General features: G+C 34.1%; 2 protein-coding genes across 2 annotated transcripts in view; one reads left to right on the forward strand and one right to left on the reverse strand.

Annotated features, from left to right (window-relative positions):
* Positions 1-2539: 2539 nt before the first annotated feature.
* On the reverse strand, positions 2540-11649 carry LOC149418335 (uncharacterized). Its single transcript, XM_089638455.1, has 6 exons — positions 11455-11649; positions 10027-10219; positions 9683-9851; positions 8913-9052; positions 4042-4320; positions 2540-2888 (listed from the first exon to the last, which is right to left on the reverse strand). Exons 1-6 carry the CDS (start codon positions 11598-11600, stop codon positions 2730-2732), a joined length of 1086 nt encoding a protein of 361 aa, XP_089494581.1. The 5' UTR covers positions 11601-11649; the 3' UTR covers positions 2540-2729.
* Positions 11650-12448: 799 nt separating this feature from the next.
* Positions 12449-25458, forward strand: part of LOC149418336 (retinoblastoma-like protein 1) — a 40853-nt gene continuing 27843 nt past the window's right edge. The window contains exons 1-6 of the mRNA XM_089638741.1: positions 12449-12651; positions 12839-12978; positions 13543-13749; positions 16605-16795; positions 17868-18028; positions 24782-24917. Of these exons, the coding sequence (XP_089494867.1) occupies positions 12514-12651; positions 12839-12978; positions 13543-13749; positions 16605-16795; positions 17868-18028; positions 24782-24917 (973 nt within the window). The 5' untranslated portion in view covers positions 12449-12513. The remainder of the gene's footprint in view (positions 12652-12838; positions 12979-13542; positions 13750-16604; positions 16796-17867; positions 18029-24781; positions 24918-25458) is intronic.

Raw genomic sequence — 25458 nt, forward strand, 5'->3', positions numbered from 1 at the left:
TGAGCGCTGTATCAATCTGGGTGAGTTGAATGTAAAGTTGAACAGTATGGAGATTGTTGTATGTGATAAGGGAGCATGGCTATCGAGTCGAACGGTTCTACCGCCAGAGCATCCGACCGCCAACCAAGTTGAATCGTCTGTAGCGTGGTTGAATCAACTTTACTCAGTCTGCCTAAGGAGCCGTCGTACGTAGTTGGGAGCTTACATTTAACGAATAAAAATAAGTAAAATGACAGGCACGACTAATGATGAAGTTTTGATGGACTTTTTTTTAACATTTAATGAAGATTTTGCCGGTGGGATACTACAAGCAAGATGTGCTATGATAAGATCCTTTCGGAGCAGTTCAAATGCAATCACAAGGATCCAACAAATGAAACAGAAAAAAGATAATTTTTAATTCTTTTTATTCCAGGAGCCAGTTTTTTGCCCACATTTGTCTTTTTCTTCTCATGTGAATAGTTAACGATGCTAAAAATTTTTTTTCATAAAGTAGGAGGCATGCTGCGTGTGTTCCCCAGAGGAGCAACTGACGAAATTGAACCAACCATTGCGATGTATGTGCGCAAGACTCAACGGTTGAACTAACCAAATTGCGTAATCTGTAGGGGGTTTTACATGTGTGAATCATGATTGTAAAGTGAAGCTGGACTTATATTAATTCATCCTGATAAACCAAGGACATAACATTATTGAACAAAAATAAAAGTCAGATTATTAAATTTCATAGCAATATTTTATTACTTATTTGTTTTTCTTCGTTAAAATTCTAATTAAAACTAATCTATCTTAAACACTAGAATAACACAACTAATAACGAATGCATCATTGACGACTGATGACCTTTATATACACTCCACAAAACATATTTGTTTACAGTTTTATCAGTTGCAAAAATTATTATTGTTATTTAGAATAAAAATATTGTTATTTATTTTACTCAATCAATTTCGTAAAGAAAACTTATGTAAAAACATTACAAATTTCAACAGTTCCAACTGAGAATGCAACAATATGTATAAATATATAAAAGGAATTCAAATAAATGATTAAACCCATTAAAACATGTTTTTAAAATATTCTCACCAATTTATTAATTAGGCACATTAATAATATCACGCATTGTGGTTAAATGTTTCCACAGTCTCGCCGTCATTTGACTCACTCGATGAGATGCAAAATGCGGGACGGTAAAAACTGAAATCTGTAATACCAACGGTTTAGTGACATCTGCAGACCCAGGGGGGTATAACTTCGATCGAAAATTGGAACCGTGAGTATTGTGACGTCATATTGATGCCTAACTATATCCACAAATGAAAAATTATAAAAGTTTATGGAATAAACTGGAGGTCGTACTGGATCGTGACTATGTCATGCAAGGTAGAATTAAATCATTCTACCTTATTCATTAATGTTTTAACCTGTATAATTTATTGTCTTGCTGAAATAAAAATGCTTAACATGTGTAACTTAGTTTTTCATTTTTCTGTCGTGAGGTAATATTTTGACATTTCAAAGATTTTTATTTTTTTAAATATTTTAGGCTAATAAGTAGGGAACAAATGAGAATTGTACTATCGGCATATCTATGGTTAAATAGAGCACCAATTTTTTTTATACAAAAAGCCCAGAAGCTGTCGATCGAGTGGTTTATTAATGTGCAGACCTGTGAAAGAGTTCCACTATTTTAGGCACTGGGCCCAAAGGTTGCATTTTCAAAATTGGAAGAAGTGAAAATAAAATGTACCAACCACAGACATATGAATATATAGACTAGAAATTAAAGGTGAGGGGTAAAATCAACTGTTGAAGAACGAAGGGGGTAAAGCTGACTGTGATTCGTCAATAAATCAATCTGACAGTATATAGGCATCTCGCATTATAATATCACCATTTAGTTCTTAAAAGTAAAATCTGCTTTTGAATGAATAGACATTTTTACATGGGAGCGCAAATTACTCGCCACGTTATGAACAAATTTGCGAAGTCCAAATTCGGCAAAAAAAAATTTCTTCTATTTTCAGAGTCGAATATTTTGTTTACGTATTTAGTTAAGACACTTTTATAAGTGTTCATAATTTACTTCCCAGTAACAACGATGCGCACACTTGAGAATCGCTACATTCGACCAATGTTGGCTCGATGTGATAGTATATGTTTCTACAACTGATTCATATTATACGACGTGAATAAGCTTAAAATGATGCTTACATATGGAATGTAATACGACAATTGGGTTTATTCTCTTTTTCACATCTATTTTTACAAGTTTTCATATCACAAGCCACTATTTTGCCGTGTTATTTCATAAAAAAAAAAAAAAAATTTTTTTTTTTTTTTTTTTTAAAAGAAAGACAAACATTCCCGGGTTACGAATAACCCAACAATGTTTGAAAATCTCCTACTACCACCACAGAAAGCCGAAAATGTTGCTTGTGTTGTGATGGAGGACTTAGCCAGCCGAGGAATCGAACACGCGACGCTCGGGTGAGACCCAAGCGCTATGCCCACTCAACCACTGACCGGTCATGTCACATTCTCAAGATTCACGGGAAGCCATATGCGAGCCCAGCCGGCTCCAATGGAACCGGTATGGGGAGTGGGGAATAATACGCTTTTAATCACTTAGGGCAGGTCTACTAATATTCATATGTCTATGGTACCAACCCATTTTATGCCATTTTTATCTAAGTCGAAGCATTTGTAATTTTTATTTTAAGTTAGATTTATTTATACAAGTCATCTCTATCACAGTCTTCTGCAAAGTCTTCTTCTATGTAGTTGTCTAAATGATCGTAACGGGAGTAATTATCCTCCTCTTCATTCATCTCTGCTGGTTGAGACGATAATCTCAGCATTTCTTCAGACGCCTTTTTCTTCATTAACTAAGGATAATGAAGAAAAATATTAAATTATTTTTTTTATAAATCTTTCCGCTTATCATGACGGAAGTAGAGAGAATTCAAATATTGCCCGGCTATCTGTAACCCACCTAGATAATAGAAACAAAGGGAGATATAGAGGCATGAAAGCATGCCAAACTGCGACAAAACTGCACGGATTATCAAAGCGACAGAGCCAATGAAATTTATCCGTTTGGTTTGTAGGTAGAAACAAAAGCAATATGCCGCTGTGCATAGATGCAGTACGGATGAGCGATGTTACTAAACTACTAATAATAATAGAATAATTTGTATGGTGCCATTATTGTGAAAAATCACCTCAAGAGCGTATATACTAATAATAGTGAATGGCCCATCTCCCTTGTTTCTATTATATATGGTGTGACAGCTGTTTGGCTTGTGGTCTCTCAAAGTAAGTAGGTCAAAAAGATCATAACCAATCGAGCGATACAGATTTCAGGGCATTCAGTTTTGGTTTTGACCACCCTCACTCCAAAAAATATTTCTTCTGAATATTTTTACAGAAACCCTAAAAAATGCTTACTGTGGTTTAAAGCCAATGAATTCACCTGTATTTCACCGTTCATCTCATATTTTTAGGTTCTGTAAGTTATTATTTTTTGATATTATTAAATATGTAAACGCGTGAATTCTGTACATTAGTTACCGAAATTGCTCCACCTTTTTACTTATTTGGGGAAATATTGAATATTAAACTTTCTGTATGTTGTCTATGGTCTACTAGAAATGACTATAGTCACAGACATGCAAAAAGTGCAATTTTTTAAATGTAAACCGATGTTCAAATTTTAGAACACAATTTAAAATGACATCTACAGGCAGACTTCACGGTATAAAACATAATCTGGAATATTCAATATGCAATTAGTGACATCTTTTGGTATTTGATAGAAGCTTAATGAAGCTAGCTACTAAATATATTAGCTGATTGCGGGGATTTCAAATTAAATTCATAAAAATCACTTATCTACAGATACCCTAATTTGGGTAACAACTGCTACAGGGTGACAGCGGCTAACCAAATTTGAGTAGCTTTCGCTCGAGTGGATAAAACATAATATACCACATATTATAAAGTTGTCTCCACTTGAGTAGAAATGTAAGTAATTCTTACCTCTCGTTTCTTGAGAAAATCAAAGAACTGTTGCTTCTGATCCTTGGTAGACATGTAAAACTCGTTGGGCTCCACCTGCGGGATGAAGCTGCGCACGTCAACGGGGGCCGTGGAGGTGACCTCCTCGGTAGTGTTCTTCCACGCCACCCGTGACTTATTCATGGACTGCGTGATGCCCTGCAGCATCTTCTCGCGGTTCAGGCCAAACACGTCATGCCTCATTGCGAAGAGGGGCGCTTCTTCAACTTCCTCGGTTTGGTTAAGTTCCTCAATTTGTTTCTGGGAAAACGAAAAGATAACAAAAAACGTTAGGGAATTTTTGCCAAAGTTTATATGTACATGTTTATATGCATTCCATTCTGTTAACTTAACATTCCACTTCTAAATTCGCACCGATATAGTTTCAGAATGGAAGTAACGAATTCTATATCAGAAATGTTATACGGGATTTACGAAAATTACGAAATTGAAGAATTACGAAATCGGACTTTGTTATTAAATGTAGAAGTGGAATTGCTACAAAACACACTACTTTTTGATCAAATTAATTGAATTCTCAATGACCTTTTTATCAAATTAATTGATTAAAAATATATATATGTACAAGTTCGATAGTAGTTGTATTTAACTGACTAAATAAAGTAAATTTGCCCATTCAAAATATATACATTTTCAATATTCTATAATATATAACTGTAGTGTTTGTTAATATATAAAGGGTATTAAGGAACATACTTGACTTGCTCCAGTGATTAAGTAAATGTAATTTTGGAATCTGATAACTTTTTTTATGACTGGTCACTCAGCCTAAATGCCGACCAACTCCTCACTCCGATCCTAACTGTCGAATAAGTACTGTTTAAGTGGAAAAAAAAAACATCAAAAATGTCAACAGATTCCGGAATTTCATTTACATTTTTTACTCCAAATAATTTCAAAAAAAATTAGTCCAGTACGTCCCTTAACACCCTGTATGTAGTTTCAATGCCTTTTGACTATTTAGGCCTTAGGGATGGTTTCCGCTTTGTAATAAAATCCAAATAAATGGAATATTTCGGGATGTATCCGGAAAATGAGTTTTTGAAAGATGATTGAAATGCGCATTCAAGTTTTAAAAAATTTTAAATCAACATATATTTTTTGAAATACTAAAATTTTGAATGCTAATATAAAAATGAAAATAAAAGGGCTCGCCTTACGTTTTTTATAACTAAAATTACTAATAATATATAAAAACTCAGATTTTTTAGTGTGATAGAGTGCAGTTTGAAAAATTCTACATTATAGATAATGTTTAGTCCATACATTTTTTTAAATATTTTTTGTATGAAAATTTTCAGAAAATTTCAGTTCGACTGATTTCCTGAAAATCTTCATACAAAAAACAGAATTTTTGGAAAATAAAGGATAACGTTTTCAGCTGCAACAACATCATTAATGCCATTTATGTCATATTAGTAATCAAGTACAGCCAAAAGTCATGAGCCGCCACTGATAAAAACACACTTATTTTATTAGACAAAGGTATAACAAATGGTAATGTCACCACACTTTTGGTCATTTCTTGTAAAAATATTTTCAGTTTTTTTCAAATTGCGGTCAGAACCTTTGATTCAATAAAGGTGCACATTTTAATTCTTCTGCCAATATAACTCATCCTAGATGCCAAATATTTTTATTTTTTTTAGCTTTTAAATATACTTACAAGAATAATATATCGTTGCAAAAGTTTTTTATTTCAGTGGAAATGTACTTTTGTTTCGAAAAGTGGTAAATTTGGTTTCAAATTGCGTAGAGATGTACATAACATCGATTTTGAAATGTTCTCCCCCTTTTTCAACTTCTTCTCTTTTACTTCTTCAGGAAGGTTTTTCAAATTTGACCGCAATGTTCCTGTGCTGTAGGTATCCTTTTCAAGCAGTTTGTTTGCCAATGAGTAACTATTATAATAGTTATCCATGTACAACGCGTGACCACAATTCAAATTACCTTCCATCAATTTCATGACTACTTTGTTTGTATGACCCTTTCCACCTACATCTGCATCAGCCGATCCCCCGTACACATAAAATGGTTCCATCAGGTTCCGCCAACATATACAGCTTCACACCATACTTATGGTGTTTATTCTTTATGTATTGTCTGAACAACAATTGCCCACGCCACAATACATATCATACTCTCATCAAGGGAGGATAGTAAATATTACTCATTTTTTCATTAAAATAATTAATAAGTGGGGGGATTTTTAGTGGGCGATCCCTGAGAGGTACAATTTTCCTATTAGGATCTTCGCTATAAAAATGTAAGCACCGCATTATTAGGTGGAACCGATTTCTAGACATTTGTTCGGCAAATATGGGAATACGGAACAAGCGGTCTGTTTTCTAATAATCCTGCAGTCTGATCAGTGAAATCGTGCCAGTAATAAAAGACCGATAAATATTTACAATTCTTCAACTGTCAAATCTCTCTAGGATGTAATTCTTGACTTATCAGTTATACCTTCCGAACAAAGGATACTTATTGCGTACTTATTAGTCTCTTCAATAATTAATTTACAAAGATGATCATCAAACAGCAAATAGAAAAAATTAATTGGTAAATTTCCTGAAGGCTGCACTAACAATTCGCGACATTTCAGGAATGGTATGTCAGTTTTCATCGGAGGTTCAGCTGTATTTGTCCACCCTTCTCGTTCATGACCACGTCTACTGCATATAAAAACCGGTGGGTCACTAGACAGTTCATTTGAAGCGGCTTCAAGTGGAGGGCTCGAAATGCTGCTAGTTTGGATAAAATCTAGTTCCTGTTTCAACATCGATAGGTTGAATATCATCAAAATAAAGTAGTGGGCGTTCATCATCATCAATGTTTTCGTCATTTTCAAAATCAAAATCATTGTCACTTAGTTCATTTTCAAACTCCCTCTCAATGTCTTCAACTTGCAGAGATTTACGAGAGGGATGAGACTTTTTAGGACGAGATGGTCCAGCATCATCACTCATTATGACAGTAAGAAGAATTTGACACAAAAAATTTAAAAAAAACATAAACTTATTGTGTGCTTTTTTCAATGGCCCTTTACAACTATAACCTGATTTTTCTTTGAAAACCAATTGCTGTAAAATGTTGGTACAATTGTCAACAACGAGGCTAGCTACAAAAACAACCATCCGCCGCGAGTGCCGGTAGGAAGCTGATGTTTGTGCAGACATACTACTCATGGCTCCGGCCGGAGCCGCTGGCACCTAGTGCAAGACGCCGAATAGCTCCGACAGAAGTCGCCGGCAGCGAACCTGTTAATGGATGTTGTTGTAACAATTATTATCAAATGTAAATTTGTATAATTGTTTAAAAAATTCATGATTTACTTCCTATTATGGCAATAGAATTTATAATATTATGTACTGCTGAATAATAATGACCTGATATTAACACATTTCGGTGATATTTTACGCCAACAGTGATTCACACAAAACATACAAATTTTAATACAAAAAAAAAAACTTTTCGATACTACGCTCTTCTCATTTGAAATTAATTTCACAGCTGGATTTAAATTAAATAACCCAACATACTGCTACATTATTAACAAATCAAATCATGCAACACAAATCAAAGACTTCATAGGTACCTTTAGCAAAAATAAAATAAATACATTAAAAGCAAGAATTTCGTAATTGGAGGTTATAAACGTAACTCCTCAGTCCATACTTTGGCAGAAGGTCAGAGAATTTCCGCATTGCATTAAAATCCAAATAAACAGAATATTTCTGAACTTATCCGAAAACTAAAAACTGCTTTCGAAAGGTGGTATAGGCTTTAAAATGTTATTATCTATATATATAAAAATGTTAATGTTTTTTGTTCAAAATCTGAAATGTCGGAAAGTTCTTCACAGATTGCTTTGAAATTTTGACATAACGTTGCATTGAAATACGCATGTGTTTTATATACCTATATTATATAGATGTCAACTATGACGGGTAAAAACATGCTATTTTGTCACCTGTTACAGGTAAAAACATGTGTTTTTTAAAAAAACAGAGCCATCTGTTGAACAAACATGCTTTTTTTTAAACGCTGCCATCTGTTGGACGTAAAAGCAACACGCTCTATTATTTCTCTAATTGCACAGACAGACTAAACCACAGCAATGCGTGGTGGGGTACAGCTAGGTAAAAATAAATATTTAATTTTTGATATATTGAATGCGAACATAATGTTTTTTTTTAAATGGCTCGTTGTTTGTAACTAAAATTACTGATAACGAAAAAATATATAAAAACATGCATGTTTTGATTCTTCTGCGGTTAGCTTCTTTATTTGAAAATAAAGCATGGTGTTTTTTCTTTTTAACATCCTTGTTCTTAACAGGAATGCTCGATCAATACATTAGAAGCCCGCAGAAAAATATTTTTAGGCAAACACTTTTTTAAGTTAATCTCTGGTACAATACACAATCCGCCTATGTTGAAAGAGGTTAACTTTTATGTCCCTAACAATTATACTCGAGGAAGATCCCATGCACTCTTATATGCTCCGAAAGCAAGGACTTCTGCCTATCAGAACGTGCCAATAAACAGAGCGACTCAACTGCTTAACGATTCTGCATTAGCCATCGACATTTTCAATGTCACCTACAGACAATTCAGTAACTATCTTATAACACATGTGACAAAATAGTAAAACTGCCTGTGTAAAACTTTTAATTTGTAATCTTCTCCATGATAATATATTGGTGTATAACCGTTTCATGGAGAACATGAAAAAAAAAAAAAAAAATGTATTAACTATTTATTCAAAAAAAAAAAAAAAACCAAACAAATTAGCCTGAGGAGTTACAAAACAAATAACGATAAACTAACCACTAAAAGAGGATCCAGACGAGAGTTCAATGTAAACTCTGACTTCATGAGATAGCTTTGGTCCGTTGGTATGTAGTTGTCTCCAAAGTCTGCTTTGCCTAAGGCCAACTCTACCTCCATGATCTTAGCATATTGGGTATCTAAAAGAAATACAATAATATGATAAGTTGGTTGGGTGAATTAATTGAACGGTGAGTTAGTCAACCTGTAATAAGCAACATTTTCCACTTATGATGGTGGTATTAGAGGGAAATGAAATATTAAGAGGTTATTCGTAACCTGGGAATTTTTTCAATTTGCCACGACACGCTACTGACCATATGGGCCAACTGCTTTCAACTGTTTGGAGCCAGTGAGACTATGAGAATGAATACGAACCCCCATTGTCTGTATATGTAAATATATTACTAACCTCGAAAAAGGAAAGGTTCTTTTGAAAGCGGTTGACAGTGAGAATGAAATTAATGGTTAAAAATCATAATACATCATTGTTGCGCTTGCAAGACCGGCTATGTGAGTATCATCTAATTTTACAGGGGAAGCAAAAAAAGTTTTCCAGTTTTGTATTCAGATGCTTTAACAAACAATGTTTGAATGAGTCTTTTAGTCTTCCAATAAGATTGAGTGAGATTGGACCAGATTCTCTGATTTTTAAAATTTTGGTGTAAAAAAAAACTTTTGCTGAAATCGCACAACAACGATATAAGCATTTGAGGAAAAAGAATGATAAATTAATAAGTATAAGTAATAATAATAATTGTGTATCCAACCTTTTACAAATTTAAGCATTGGGACAACACCGATGATCTTTAGCTGTGAGAGTTGATGTCTCAAGTCCCCGGCAATTTCTGCCAGAAATTTCTCCGTTTCAACTTCATCAGGATTTCCACGGGAAATCCAGAACACATTCACCAGGTTGAAGTCAGGGGCAATACTAACCTGAGACCAATGCACATTTACAAATTAGAATATAATTTTATAAATATAAATCTATAAGTAAAAAAAAGGTTTTATTAGATAATATTACAATTTATTGATCCTTATGCATAGAAAATCTACAAAACAGGATGTGCAGTCAGTAGTAAATCATTTTAATAAAATAATTTCATCTTACTTTCGAAATTTCAATTTGCTTGCCGAATACTTTCTGACCAAGATCACCAGATGTCATCAGATCTGTGACGTATTTCATGAACAGCTTGTTCAAAACATTGACTCTCTTGCGACCTGATTTAGCTGGCTGGCCCTTGGTTTTAGCCACCGCCGTTGGAGCGATGAAACCATTATCAGAATTAGCGTAATATTTCCTGTAATTTATTTATTTATTATTTATTTATTTATTAACGGACATCGTCCAAATTACAAAATAATAACACGAATAAAGTAAAATGAAAAATATCGGAGTAGACAAAGGTACATGAAAGCAAAGACATATGGTAGATATAATATTAGAAAATAAAGTGACAAGTCGAATCAAGTCAAGAATACGCCGTGGGTCAGGACCACAGGACACTTAATATTCCGTCACTTGTTTAGCGACTGGCAAAAATCATTTAGACTTATCCCAAAAAAGTTAAGGTTTTGACTTGAGTTGACCAGTCTACACATTCTGGACAATGGTGAATAATATCCATAATTTGTCGAATGATGGTTGAGGAAGAGCAGTTCATTATTTCTGAGTCTTTGCGAGGGGATATTGAAGGGAATGAGTTGCAGTAGCGTAGGTGAATCAATAATACCATTTATAATTTTGAAGAAGCAAATGAGGTCATTTCTTTCCCGACGGACTTCCAAAGGAGAGAGGTTTAGAGTTCGTTCAATTTCATCATATGAGTATTTGCCTTTTTCTAAACCTAGCCTCCTAGCAATCCCTCTTAAGAACCGATGTTGAACAGATTCAATGCGTCGAATGTGGACAGCATAAAAAGGAGACCAAATAACACAAGCATATTCAAGATGGGGGCGAACCAAGGAGCAGTAAAGAGTTCTAAGGGTATTTACGTTTTTGAAGTCCGAAGTGATTCTAGTGATGAAACCAAGTAGTTTGAGCGATTTATTAACGATTGCAGTTATGTGATCCCGAAAAGAAAGCTTGCTATCAAGAGAGACACCAAGGTCTTTAATAGATGTAACAGTTGTTAAGCAAATATTATTAAGTTTGTATTCGAAGACAATCGGTTTTTTTGATCTATAGAAGGACATAATTTTGCATTTATCGACATTTAGTTTCAAGCAATTAATTTTACACCAATCATTGAAAGAGTCGATATTCGATTGGAAAAGAAGGCAGTCATCGTGATTTTTTATTATCTTTAGAATCTTATTGTCGTCCGCAAAAAGCCAAAAGCGTGTATGAGAAAAAAAAAAAAATAATAATGTCGTTTATAAACAAGTTAAAAAGAAGCGGTGCTAGATGTGAAATAAATAATAAACAAATGAAAAAAAATAGTTTTGTGTTCGATCGAGTAACAGTTGGGGTAAGGCTTAAAGAGGTAATTATATTTAATTAATTTATTGTATATAAATCATACAAAAACATAACCTCTTTGCACTTTTTGCCATCATCTTGTTCATGAACTTTGCCTGTTTTACAATACTGTTGGCACACGGAGTTGTGTTAAAATTACAAACGACATATCTTTGCAGCTGCGGGGCGTTGCTAATGATCAGACGATTTATTTTATTCATTTTAAGTCTATTTCTTTAAAATTGTTATCAAATCAAACGTCACTTTCGAATATTATATTACTTAAATCCATAGCTAAAGTTGGCTAAAGTCATTACGCAAAAATGTTTTTCTATGAACTATCATTTCAATGTTTAGCTACGCTACGCAAATGTTCCACAAATCCACTATCACCTCTTTCTATTTATCAACAACCATTTGGGGTGAAAAGCAAGTAAAACAAAAATCGAAAATTGTTTCGAATAAATTATTGTTAATCGGATGTATCAAGATATTTAATCATGATTCATCAACACGTTTTCGAGCAGGATATTTAATCGTGCTCGAAAAATAATTATGCTGTCTTTTCTCACCCTCTGACTATGAGTTCGTGGTTAAATCCTTGGCATGGAGAGAGAGAGGGATAAAACGCGGATAGATATTTTTTTAGGTCCGTGGTAAATGATATGTCGATGGAAACTAACATAGCTTTTAGCACCGAATTGAATCACGATATATATATCAGGTGACGCTCAAAAGGCGCTGCTGTAGTGAAATATTATAATACTAACCAATAATATAATACGAACATCATTGATTTTATTTACATTTTCATTATTTGAATACCGAAAATAAAAAATATCAGAATTAATATTTTAGCATAGCGAAACCATTCAAATGAAAGAATTCTTATGAATTTAGCAGTATTTAAAAAATATTCTTGTTTACAATTTACACCGACACAGATTTTATAATAATTGAATACATTCTTAAAAATTATTTTACAGTACTTATCGAGTCAACATTAGGCGGGAAATGATTATTACAGCAAGCAGCACCAAATGTTCCCGCCTTTAGATCTTGTCAAGAGGGCGCTTTCGCGTCAGTCTGCTTTGTTTATCGGCAGTGAAGTTATTTTGTTTTATAGTCTTTATCATGGCCCAGTCTAGTGAATCTGAAGATTCAATAGAGAAAACGCATCGGGAGTTGTGTACGCAATTAAACGTAGATTCAGAGGCTACCCTCGAATCATGGAAGTCTTACGAAACTATCAACCAGAAGTATACTTTGGACGTAAGTTTTCACTTAAATAACACAGTAAATTATCAATGATAATCAAATTTAGTATCATTTGTCCCTTATATATCATTTATTGATGCTTTTGATTGAAGTCATGTCAATAATCACGTCCATTGCTAGTAAAATCTTGTACATCTTTAAGGTTATGTTTTCATATTGGTATTATTTTATTGAATTACAGGGAGAACCAATTCATTGGATTGGGTGTGCCTTGTATGTGGCATGTAGGAAATCGCTGGTCCCAACAGTTGGTCGTACGGGATCAGCTGTAGAAGGAAACTGTGTTAGTTTGACCAAGTTGTTAAGGCTGTGCAATATTAGGTAAGTGAAATTTTAACATGTCATTGTTTATCAGTACGCAGTTCTTGCCACCTCAGAATTCTTGAATTTTTATAGTGGAACACTAATCCAGTGATTCTATTTTATTTGGCGTGATATCTCCGCTTGATGCATTGATCCCATTCAAACCGTTGTTCGAATTTAACTAAACCCTTTACATTGGCCTTGAAATGTTTCCATAACAATTTTTGTCTATTCAGAATTTTGATTTTGAGTTATGAGCGACACGGTTTTGGACAATATTGTTTATTTTATTGATTCCGTTCATTTTCTAAATAGTATATTATGATTCTTATCTCTTATCTTATCAGCAACAAAAACATTATTTAATTATTTAAATGTGTTACCTTCTGTTTGTTGTGATCCTCACCATGAAAAAATAAGAACATTTTACTATTCTTCAGTCTACTATTCCCACAGATAAATAAATTCAAATTTCTGCAAGGAGAAATTTCTTCTTCAAGCTTATCAATGGATTTATTTGTGTGTGGGATAATTTTTTGTATTTGTGTATTGATATTATTATTTTTGTACGTTTTCTTTCAGTCTAATTCAATTTTTCAATACTATAAAGAAGTGGATCGATATGGCATCCATGCCGGAGGACTTTAGATTGAGGGTGGAGAAGTTGGAAAAGAATTTCGCAGTTTCGACGGTGCTCTTCCAAAAGTTTAAGCCAATTTTTTTAGAACTTTTTGTTCCGTTGGAGAATGTGGAAAGCCAAAAATCAAACAAGGGGAATAAGAAAACAAAGTAAGAACTTTTTTTAAAAATCATTTTTTACATTTTGAATACGAAATAGTACAGGTCAAATCCCATTGTAACTAAATTAAATTCATGGGATCATGGAAAATATTTTTTAACTACGAATTAATTTATTTGAGAGTATGTATAAACTTTTACATAAACATTGATTCAAATTCGAAACATCTCTAGGGCAATATTCATTCTGTTGTAAAATAAATGGTCCAGACGTTCGTCGTAAATTGATTATCTTCAAGAATTACGAAGAAGAAGTCAACCCGTTAAAAACAAAGGGTAAATAATATGTACTATAATTATGTACACTATTTTAAAATGTATAAAAAAAAATGGATTGACTGACGATTGAATCTTCCTACTTAGGAACCGGAGTTGACCAACCTCCCCAAATTCCGTTCGGGTGGGACCGACATTTATTTTGTATAACAGCAGTTAGCTTTAATGTTATCCGATTTCAGAGAAATGTGTATATGTTCGCGTGTGTGAACGTGATTTCCATTAAAGGTTGATATAATGGGTTGTCATCGACAATGAGTCTTATCTGCCGAGTTTCAGCTCGATCGGTTGTCGGGAAGTGGGTTAATTTCTGCTTCCAAGATTTGCATTCGTTCATTGCCAAAAACCAAGTTGAAATTCAAATAGATGTATTTAAAAATGAGAGCCAACTAATACTTTCCCAAAATGGAACAAATTATTCAAATAGGGACCATTACACACTATAATCGAACTTATTAAAAATCACAAATAATAGTAAATATACAATTTATATTTTAAATTGGATTTATATCAATATGAGATATTATAAAAGTAAGTGTACAATGTGCCTGCCACTAACACTGAGAAACGAGTCCCGGTACGATCAAGGGAGTTATGTGGTGTGGTAGTCCTCTATCCCCCATGCACGAAGAAGGTTCCTATTTTTACCTGAAGTGCGTGCTTTTGAAGATATGAGATCTGGAAGTTTGGCCCTCTATAAATTTCTAGAAGAGTCAACAACATTCGAGAGCATTCCACAATATTCCAGAACATCCCGGAATATTCTGGAATGTTGTGGAACATTCGGGAACATCCCAGATCATAATGAACTAAAAACAGTATTACAGGCCATTTCCTGATAAACTAGTAAATTCATAATCGTGACACTACATCGATATATCTAAATAGTTTAAAACAAAGTCACTATGTATTCGCATCTATCCATTTGTGCGCTTAGTTCTTCTAAACTATGCAATGGAGTTTGATAGGGTTTAGAGATTTTCTTCTAGAAGGTTTAAATATATATAAAACATTGATATTATATTTATACAAAGTAGAGAAAAGTTGAGCAACGTCGGGTACACGTCAGCTAGTATTATTATAAAACCAAACATCCTACTTTACTTTTCAAGTTTTTTTGATTAATATTGATTTTATTTTTGAAATAATATAAAATGTAAATACTAGCACAAATCCATGAAAAATCGCAAGATATATTTTTTCTTAATTTTTGCTCAACATTTTGTTACTTAGGTATTTGATATTATATCTATTTTTTAAAGATTTAAATATAATTATTGCGCATTTCTCAAATGCAATTATTATTGATTAATTGTATTTATTATCTATGTTTATAATTTTATGATATGACTCCCAGGGTGATAAGAAGCTATAATTTATTCTAAATTAATTTTATCTCCAACATAATTAGTAATAATAAATTGGTTATTCTAGCCTTTTTTATAGTAATAAACACTTAAAAAAAAAAAAATATGATATATGCACCAATTTTGCTGTAAGCATAGACATCCAAATTGATATACTTGTAGTAACATGTAATCCGGACATTTCGAAGAGCTGGAAGCAAAACACATGACCATTATACTACGACAACTGGCCCAATCAGTCAGTTGTCCGACGACATTCGTGAAGTTGTGTTTCATTGAAAATCCTTACCCAAGGTACCCTAAAGAGGAAGCCAAAATTTACAGTCAATGTCACTTGCGTAGGTGTCCAGTATAATAATCGTAATAAGTATTTTACATGTGTGTTCTAATATATATTTCACAAAAATCAATTTGTTTTTACGTCATTCACATTTTTTCCCCTGAGGGCTATAGAGCGAATGGGCGCGGTATAATACAAATCCCCTTCGTTTGCCGGTGGTAAAATGACGTTTTGCGCTTGTTAGCTGACAATAATTTCATAATTATAGTAAATATATCCCACTAGGGCGTGTAATAAATAAATAAATAATTACTAGCTGGTGTTTGGCAAAACAATGTTTCTGTAAATTGTACTATCTTACCAGATAATATGTAATTATGTATTTATCCAAATTTTACATGTGATGCATAAGTAAAGTACGTAGTTTCCTCAGAATAGCTAAACCAAGTTTTTCTTTATTCAGTGTTTTTTTTTTGTTATTTTACAATTTTTGGGTGTGTTACCACCATCAAACTAGGCACATGCCCGTGATATGGTAGTCGATGTAGTATAATATCTATTTCAAATTTTCAGCCTAGTTGCGCCATCTCTTAGGCCATCTGGTAGCCAATTTACTTGCAGAGACTGGTTCTTATACTGCTGTGAACTATAACTTAAATTATAGAACTTAAAATGTCTTTTAAAACTTAAAAAATTGGTTTGACTGAGGATTGAACCTTCTTCCCCAGGACTAGTGTCAAATAATATTTTTTGTTTGATTAGTAAGAATATAACGTGTCTTGTATTTTTGTAATGTCATTGGATAGATGTTGTAATTTTGATATTACTAAACTTTAGCTTCACAAATCCTAAAGTTACAATATCCTGTGCTTTTTCATGTGTTATAATAATTAGTCTTGATTCCTTGTCTGACTATTGTGCAGGTTGGCTCTGTGCAACGTGAACGCGGTGTTTGAGTTCTGCTGGTGCCTGTTTGTGTGCGTGAAGGGGGAGTTTCCGTGCCTGTCTGACGACCTGGTCAACATGTACCACGTCCTGCTGTCTTGCATCGACCTGGTGTACGGCAATGCCATCATGGCGCAGCGAAGGGACCTCATCAATCCTAACTTCAAAGGTGACACTTTCACATATACATATTGGTTTATTAAAATGTTCCCGACCTCCTTCTTCCCCATCACCACTCCATACCAAGTTCAAGTTAAAAACACCTTCATTGTACAAAATACGAAAGTAAAAAGAGAAATAGCTTATAGGTATTTCCTATTTCTTACAGCTAACCCAACTAACAAAAAGTACATAAATTATAATATTTGTAGAATTGTGCCCGCATAGGGCCGGCCCTGATTTTTGGACATTAATCTGCTGAAGAGACAGAGAGAAGATAAAGAAGAAGAGATATTTAATTTATGTAAAGTATTTGTAGGTGTAGGGACATTTTTTTAAAAGGGATGTTTGTTGTTGTTACCCCTCCCTTCAGCATTACAACATAGGAAGTCCAATTGGGGATGCCATGTTCCCCTGGCTCCGAACAGTTGGGACTTGTGTGCGGTAATCACAATAATACTGCACAAGAATCCCAACTGTCCAGATCGAGTGAGACTATGGTATCCCCAATTGGGGTGTGTTGTGAGGCTGAATCAGCGGGAGGAGGGTAAGGAGATGTGAGAGAGGAAGGAGATGTGAGAGAGGAAGGTTGGGAAGTACCGGGCTGAACGTACCTGGTCATCAAGCACTGCTAAAACCATTACGGCATCTCCAATTTGGGAATGCTCCAAAGCTGTGGCAAGAGAAGTAAATGGAGAGGGTAAGGAGATGAACAAGAAGAAGAAGTCAAAATGTCTGTATTGAGATCGGCTTACCAAACATATGTATGTAACTACAACCGCTTCATGCAATGTTATATTATAAACTAGCTGAAGTTCCCGACATTCTCGGCCCTTATTCTGCGTTGTGGGGTGGAAAAGGGGCATGGTGCGCTTTTACCAAATCTCACGTAGACAGTGACCTTCTTGTTTCGAAGATCAAGTGTTCAAAATTTCATCAATCTCGGAATAAAATTTATTTGTGTAAAAAACAAACACACCCTTGGACTCTCTTCCTTATATAGATATACAATCCTTTGTTCAAGCTACCTGGGTAATGCTCGACCAAATAAACTAATTCTTAATAAATTGCCATGATTTCAGGGTTGCCAGCGAACTGGTCTTCGCCAAACTTCGAGCTGCCGTCGGAGCCGCCGTGCATCATTTCCGTCCTGTGTGACACATTTCAGGGCCTGTACCTGGAGGCCAAGTCCATGAAGCAGTACGCCTGGAAGACCGTCATCACCAAGTTCTTCAACAAGTCTGTGAGTAATCTATTTGCCCAACTTCCTGATTACCTCCAAAACTGGCCTACTAGGAAGTCCTATCGCAGAAGTAATTCATCTCCAAGTTCTTCAACAATATTAATTACGAGAGATGAGAAAGGCTGATAGAGATATTGAAAGAAGGTTAAATGCAGGAAACTCCATTTGTGGAAGACCAAACGTTTAGGCGCTAACAAAAAATTGTCCAAAGAAGCTAGCAGTCCACAATGTAGTTATATATCGTTGTTGATCTTGCAATAACTGCTATGAAAGTTTTATCAAATTTTACAGGGGAAGCAAAAACTTCACAGTTTTTCATCCATCAACGTCAACAAACAACGTTTGAATGAGTTTTGTGGGACAACCACAGACATAGGAATTAATAGACGAGAAGATAATGGCGAGGGGTAAAATCAACTGTTGAAGAACGAAGGGAGTAAGGCTGACTGTGATTCGTCAATAAATCAATCTGACAGTAAATAGGCATCTCGCATTATAATATCACCATTTACTTCTTAAAAGTAAAATCTGCTTTTGAATGAATAGACATTTTTACATGGGAGCGCAAATTACTCGCCACGTTATGAACAAATTTGCGAAGTCCAAATTCGGCAAAAAAATTCGGTTCTATTTTCAGAGGCGAATATTTCGTTTAAGTATTTAGTTAAGACACTTTTATAAATGTTCATAATTTACTTCCCAGCAACCAACCAGCTTTGTGTTTCGCGTCCAGACGTTTCTCGTTGTGATAGTATATGTTTCTAAATTGATCTATATTATACGATGTGAATATGCTTAAAATAAAGTAAAATAATTAGAGATGTTCCGACTAGTCGGCGACTAGTCGGTAAAGCCGACTATCCGGCCACTATTGTAGTCGTCGATTAGTCGGCGACTAATCGGCAAAGAGCGCCGACTATCCGGCTTCTTACGTTGTATGTATTTCTCAATAATATGAATGTGGGGAACTACATGAAATAAAAACCTTGATTATATATTATTTTTTTATTTTATAATCAGTCTTATACATTAAAAAATGTAAAGCAATCTTTCCTTTGGTAATCAGCTTTTAAAATTACTTGCTTGTAAAGAAAACATAATTATGAAATTTATTGAACAAAATTAGTACCTAACCTAATTAACATAAAAAACAACATAATATCTTCTTATCTTCAATGAACATTTCTATTTCTTATTATTAAAATAAAAAGTAGATTTTTTAAATTAACAAACTCAGTTATATGTATTAAAGCAAGATTGTATGTACAAGATGCACAGTAATATATGTATATTATATATATATATATATATATATATATATATATATATTTATCCCCTCTCGTACTATGTTGATCTCGAGCGACGGTACGCCAGGTATATGTTGATCCGTTTGCATTTGTTGATCCACCCCGGATATGTTGATCCATTACCCAAGCTGGCATACATATGTAAATCCCTACAGATCAACTTGTGTCATCGAGATTTAGCTGTAAACCGCGCCCATTTTTCGGTTGCATATACATTTTACACGATTTATTTTGTTGATCCATATATTTCAGACAAACTTGACGGCTTGCATGCGTTGTAACTTGTATTTCGCGCGCGTTGTGGTACTTTTTAGATTCTGTTAGAACATCCATATTCTATGAAAATGACTTTGTACTTAAAGAGGATAGACTGCCTCACGTGTATTTATATTGAAATGGAACTTTCGCAAACGTCAAATCCATACTAAAAAAATCTTTTGAACCTGATTAAACAAAAATGTTACTTTAGTGCATCATTTACTACGTTTCGTGACTTAGCAGGGGTGCCCGGGTTCATGGGGTGAGGTTTGTCTAGGTCATTTTAAAAGAGAAATTTTGAACATTGATTGAATCAAATTTTATTTTAATGTATCTTTTACCATCTCTCTCGACGTAAGTTTCTTGTAATGAGTAAGTTGAAACAAAGCGTAATATCCATAATATGTGCCTATTAAAATTGCGGCGATTAGATCGGTGAAAATTTAATTTTTAAAATTTTAAATTAAAATTGCTATAAATTTATTCCAATTTGTTTTTTATTAAACATGGCTAAAGTCATTTCAAGCACCGATTCCAACCAACGATGTTTTAGTATATGTTCGTCAATCAACAGGAGCCATAGTGTCTGTACATCAGAGCCCTCGAGAATTATTACAATTATGTGTACCGCCGCCCCGGGAACCATTTATTAGATAACCAATACCCCTACCATTAGTCACCGCCAACGATTTAGCGAGATGGTTGTTTATTTTTTGTATTTTTTTACATCGTCTCCACACAGGAGGCCCTTAGGAAAATCGTAACTCTCAAGGCCAATGTCATCTTTGTGAATGCTGTGTTGGGGGTATTTTGAAAGAAAGGAAGGACAGTGACTTCTGGGAAGGATATAGGTATGACGGGTGGGTAGTAATCTGTCAGTGTGTTCGAGTGATAAACATAAGAATCCAACTCTCCTACTGCGTTGCAAGGCGATGCGTTGAAAGAGGATTAATCGATCCGGCCCACCACGCATTTGGTAGGCAAGCGCATCTGCCGCCAAGAACTGAACAAACCTCACCCTATAAACCCGGGCACTCCTGCTAAGTCACCAAACATATCAAACTACTTGAGGTGGCTCTCGACTAGCGATCCGAAGGTCGCGGGTTCAAATAAATTTTATTAAAATTAATTTGCACTATTTTACAATTAGTGTTTGGTGACCATATCTGAATAGTTAGGTACTCTCCCACCTTCCTCCTCGTCATCTCCTTCGAGGTCTCCTTTGAGGATGCCATAGTCTCACTGGCTCCAGACGGGAGCAGTTAGGACTGTATGACTCTGGGGGGTATTCACACAAGTTTTTATTTGTAAAAAATGAAAACAGAAATATTATAATCAGATATCATATTTCCTACAAAAAGCCACAGCTGCTAGCTTCGAGAAGTATTTTTAAATAAAGTATTTTTAGCACACAAATGGCAGAAGTAAAACTAACACGTACAGTTTATAGTAATACCAACTAAAAGATAAGATAAAACACTTCAATATATTTTATTTAAATTTTGATAATTCCTTCATGCTTCATATAAGTGTTTCATAAAAAAATACAAATCATATCACACTACATCTTAACTTAAAAGCAGATATGTTTTTATACACAAAAAAGGTTTATTTATATATTCTCTGTATGAAAACTATTTTCGTTAAAATATAATACTGTATTGAAAATGTGATCAGACCAAAACTTCGTTGTTAAGACAATGCACCTGCTAAACCCGGCAGTTTAGAGTAATATTATTACAAGTTGCCGGGATGTGACAACACCCTGATTATAATACATTTAACCCATATAATAATTATAATTTTATTTGTTTTGTCTTTGATAATCAACGGCTATGGAATTCTGTGTCTTGCCACCGCGATACTATTGATTACTAAACACGACGAAATATTTCAAAACGACTTATGAACGATTCCAGAATGTACTTTATTCATAATTTTTTTTTAAATTTATCTGTTTCTTTAGACAATTTTTTTTAAAAAGTTCTTATAAAATACGTTTTATTACTTATCCACTGGAGCCATTTCTGCCATATTTTGCCAATATTAGGCAATATCTTAGTTTTACCTCTAGGTACACAATAGAGTGGGTACTTATGGAATCTAAAAATATGGGATTATTGATTAAATCTAGGTGGATTCGTTAGCTTTAAACCGCATTTAGTAGTTTATATGGTTTCTATTTTAATGTTTTTGGGGGATGATTATACCGGTACAATTGACCCCGTATTACAACTAAACTCCAGTTTCTGTGAGTACAGCTCCCAAGTTTTATAAGCTCAAGTGCATGTCCGTCCGTAATACTTAGTCAATGTACTTATTTGTTCGTTGTCCTCTCTTTTCTAATGTGAAGTTGCTATTTTAATTTAAATGCATATAAATTCACATTGTTTGGGAATTAAATGACAAAATTGATTTAATATAATAGTATTTGTAACCACCTTGTAGTTGTTTTTTTACTTCAGCCGATTTCCGGTCATATTGTTTAATAATATTAAATATGAGATGATTTTAAAAGAATCATCTTTAGAGCTATTCGAAACATTTGCAAAAATCAAATCCATAAAAAAATCATAACTTAGAAGGGGTACACTGTTGCGTTTGCTCAGCTACTACGTGGCGGGCCGGATCAAAAGAGACTGGTTGAGGGATACCTTTTGGCCATAAAAATTTAAATTGGCGGCAAAAGGAATAATGTTATATGGTATATTTTGAACTTCTTACCACCTCTCCTGATAACGCTTCGTGACTTAGTAGGGGTGGCCGGGTTCTTGATTATAATGGGTAATTATTTAAAATGGGTAATCAATGGATGATTGAACGCGGTTGGAGATAACAAAAAACTGTCCAAAGAAGCGAAACTCCACAATGGATTGCTGGTACCTACCCTAATATATGGAAGTGAGGCATGCACCGGGGATCAATGCTGCTAGCTCCTTTTTACAGGCTCTAATAAAATACCTCTAGAATAGATTTCGTCATACATGATTTTACCGCACATATGCATCAGGGATCTCATTTCTACAGTATTCTGTCTACTTTCAGCCTTCTTCTGCCAATTCCATGCCTCATTTCCATATATTAGGGTAGGTACCAGCACTCCATTGTGGACTGCTAGCTTCGCTTCTTTGGACAGTTTTTAGTTAGCTCCAACCGCGTCCAATCATCCATTAATTACCCATTATAACCAAGAACCCGGTCTCCCCTACTAAGTCTCGAATCGTAATCAGGAGAGATGGTAAAAGATAGAGGTTCAAAATTTCCTACATAACATTATTCCTTTTGCCACCATTTTGGATTTTTATGGTCGAAAGGTATCCCTCAACCAGTTTCTTTCGATTCGACCCGCCACGCAGTAGATGGGCAAACGCATCCGCCGCCAGGACCTAGACAAACCTCACCCTATGAACCCGTGTACCCCTGCTAAGTTATGATTTTTCATGGATTTGTTTTTGCGAAATTTTCGTTTCAATCTAAATACGCATACATTTCTTATAAACAATTCAAGTAACACACGTCATTTTGATTTGAAACGGTACCATCTCACAGTCATTTCATGTGATATTCGACTCTAGAGACTAATACTTTGAGTTCAATATCACAAAAGATTACGGAATCACATAAAACCTTGTGATGAACAGTCCACCGATTGCCCCTTGATTGGTTTATTTAGTAAAACCATATATAGGGACACAGATCAACTTTGTCTAATAACTTCTTACCTGAATCAACATACTACGGGAATAGATCAATATATATGAGATCAACATAAGTATGCCAATTTGGGTAGATCAACATAAATTATGCATCCGATCTCCATACAAATTTTGAAAATTTTATGAACAGTATATCAAATGGTTTTTCTGGCAAACTGGCAACATTGATAATTATTGTACCACTGTTGTCAATTCATTCAGATGTATTCCATAATTGCCAAGTTATATGGTGTTAAAGGTGGATCAACTTAGTCTAACAACTTCTTACTGGATCAACATACTACGGGAAGAGGTCAATATATATATATATATATATATATGTTATGGTTAAGGTTTTCACGGGTGTAAGATGTAGAATAATGTTCTCGGTTTACCCGCGTAAAGTAGTCCTTAAAAGGACTTTTAAGGACTACTTTACGCGGGTAAACCGAGAACATTATTCTACATATATATATATATCCAAAAATTCTAAACATGAACTGTTTGATAAAAACAAAAAAAAAATGAAAAAAACATATTTCTTATAACCATACCTACATAATCTAATCAAATCAAAGTCACAATTGTGACAACCAAAAATATCATAATCTCCTTATATTTTTTTATAACTTACTTATATTTTTTAATTAAGGGTAAATTATGATGTAAGAAGACTAAAGCTTCTGCTTCAAACCGTAATCGGCTTAGCCGACTAGTCGGCCGACTAGTCGGTCTTATTACAACCGACTAATCGGCTAGTCGGCTAGTCGGCGAAAGTCATAATCGGCACATCTCTAAAAATAATGCTTATATATGGAATGTAATACGACAATTGGGTTTATTCTCTTTTTCACATCTATTTTTACAAGTTTTCATAGTACAAGTCAACATTTTGCCGTGTTATTTCGTAAAATGAACCGATGATGCCTCGACCATAGTTCGCACAAGAATGATGACGTCACGTTTTCAAATTTCACTTGAGGCCATACGCGAGCACAGCCGGCTCCAATGGAACCGGTATGGGGAGTGGGGATAATACGCTTTTAATCACTTAGGGCAGGTCTAATAATATGTCTATGGGGACAACGGTTAAACTTATGCACATTGCCGAGATTGGGCCTGATTCTTTGATTTTTTTAGAATTATGCGTATTTTTAATAAATATCTGTAATAAGCTTATAAAAAATGGCATATCAAAGTCACCCTACTCCAAAATGTCACTTTGATCACTATGTTTTGTTTACTTCCCAACACATATTTTTAAAATTTTTTTTTCATATATTTCTAATGTAAAAACATGTGCAATAAATATTACATCAAATTTTCCAACATGATTTTATGAAAAAAATATTCACATACATAGTTTCAAATACGAAAATTGATCATAGTCACCCCATTTTACGGTAATCTATTTGCTGAACTTCTTGATTACTAGCAGATTGATCTTCTATGAAGCCCCCCGCCTGGGACTTATGATAATTTTGAATTTTCAGATCTTAAAAGGAGACGAAAAACTGTTCACAGGATTATTAGATTTATCAACTTTTGATTTTAATCTCAAGTCCTTAAATAAGGTCTATGAAACGTTTGTGCTGAGCGTGGGAGAATTCGACGAAAGAATATTCTTGGGTATGTATAATTGCACTCATAATTATTATTATTATCTTACTTTAAGATGAACTGTTTTTTAACCCTTCAGGCTTTTAAATATGTTTACATACGAGTCCCAACAATGAGGATTTCAGAATGCTTATTTTAAATGTGCGGTATATTTTTGAAGTTGTCATAAAAAACAAAAACAATTTTAGAAGCAATATAAAATTATCTTTCAGACGTTTGTATTTGAAATAAACATTGATATTTCTAAATAACAAAATTTTAATATCAAACATGAAAATGTTAACAAAAAACTTACCGAAACATTTGGACTCAAAAAGTCCATAATTTTGAAAGAATTCAATATTTAGAAAACACATTCCTTTTTTTAGAGAATTAGTGAAACAAAACTGCCACTTCAATTTTTATGCCGTTTATACAATCTATACAGGGTGTATCGGCACTAACCCGACAAACTTTAACCAGCTATTCCTTAGCACATTTGGAGTAAAAAATGTTATGTACACTTTGCTGTCCGGTAACATTTTTTTTCTTTTAAAAACAAAAAATAAAT

This window comes from Hesperophylax consimilis, chromosome 13 (genome assembly GCF_061612785.1).
Source record: "Hesperophylax consimilis isolate HC1 chromosome 13, BYU_Hcon_1.0, whole genome shotgun sequence".
NCBI classification, from domain to species: domain Eukaryota; kingdom Metazoa; phylum Arthropoda; class Insecta; order Trichoptera; family Limnephilidae; genus Hesperophylax; species Hesperophylax consimilis.

Coding starts and splice junctions, on each gene's coding strand:
- LOC149418335 (XM_089638455.1), bottom strand. CDS start 11,600: ATGAATAAAATAAATCGTCTGATCATTAGCAACGCCCCGCAGCTGCAA. Junction 9,852..10,026: donor AGCAAATTGAAATTTCGAAA/GTAAGATGAAAT, acceptor CATTGGTCTCAG/GTTAGTATTGCCCCTGACTT. Junction 2,889..4,041: donor ATTTTCTCAAGAAACGAGAG/GTAAGAATTACT, acceptor CATTATCCTTAG/TTAATGAAGAAAAAGGCGTC.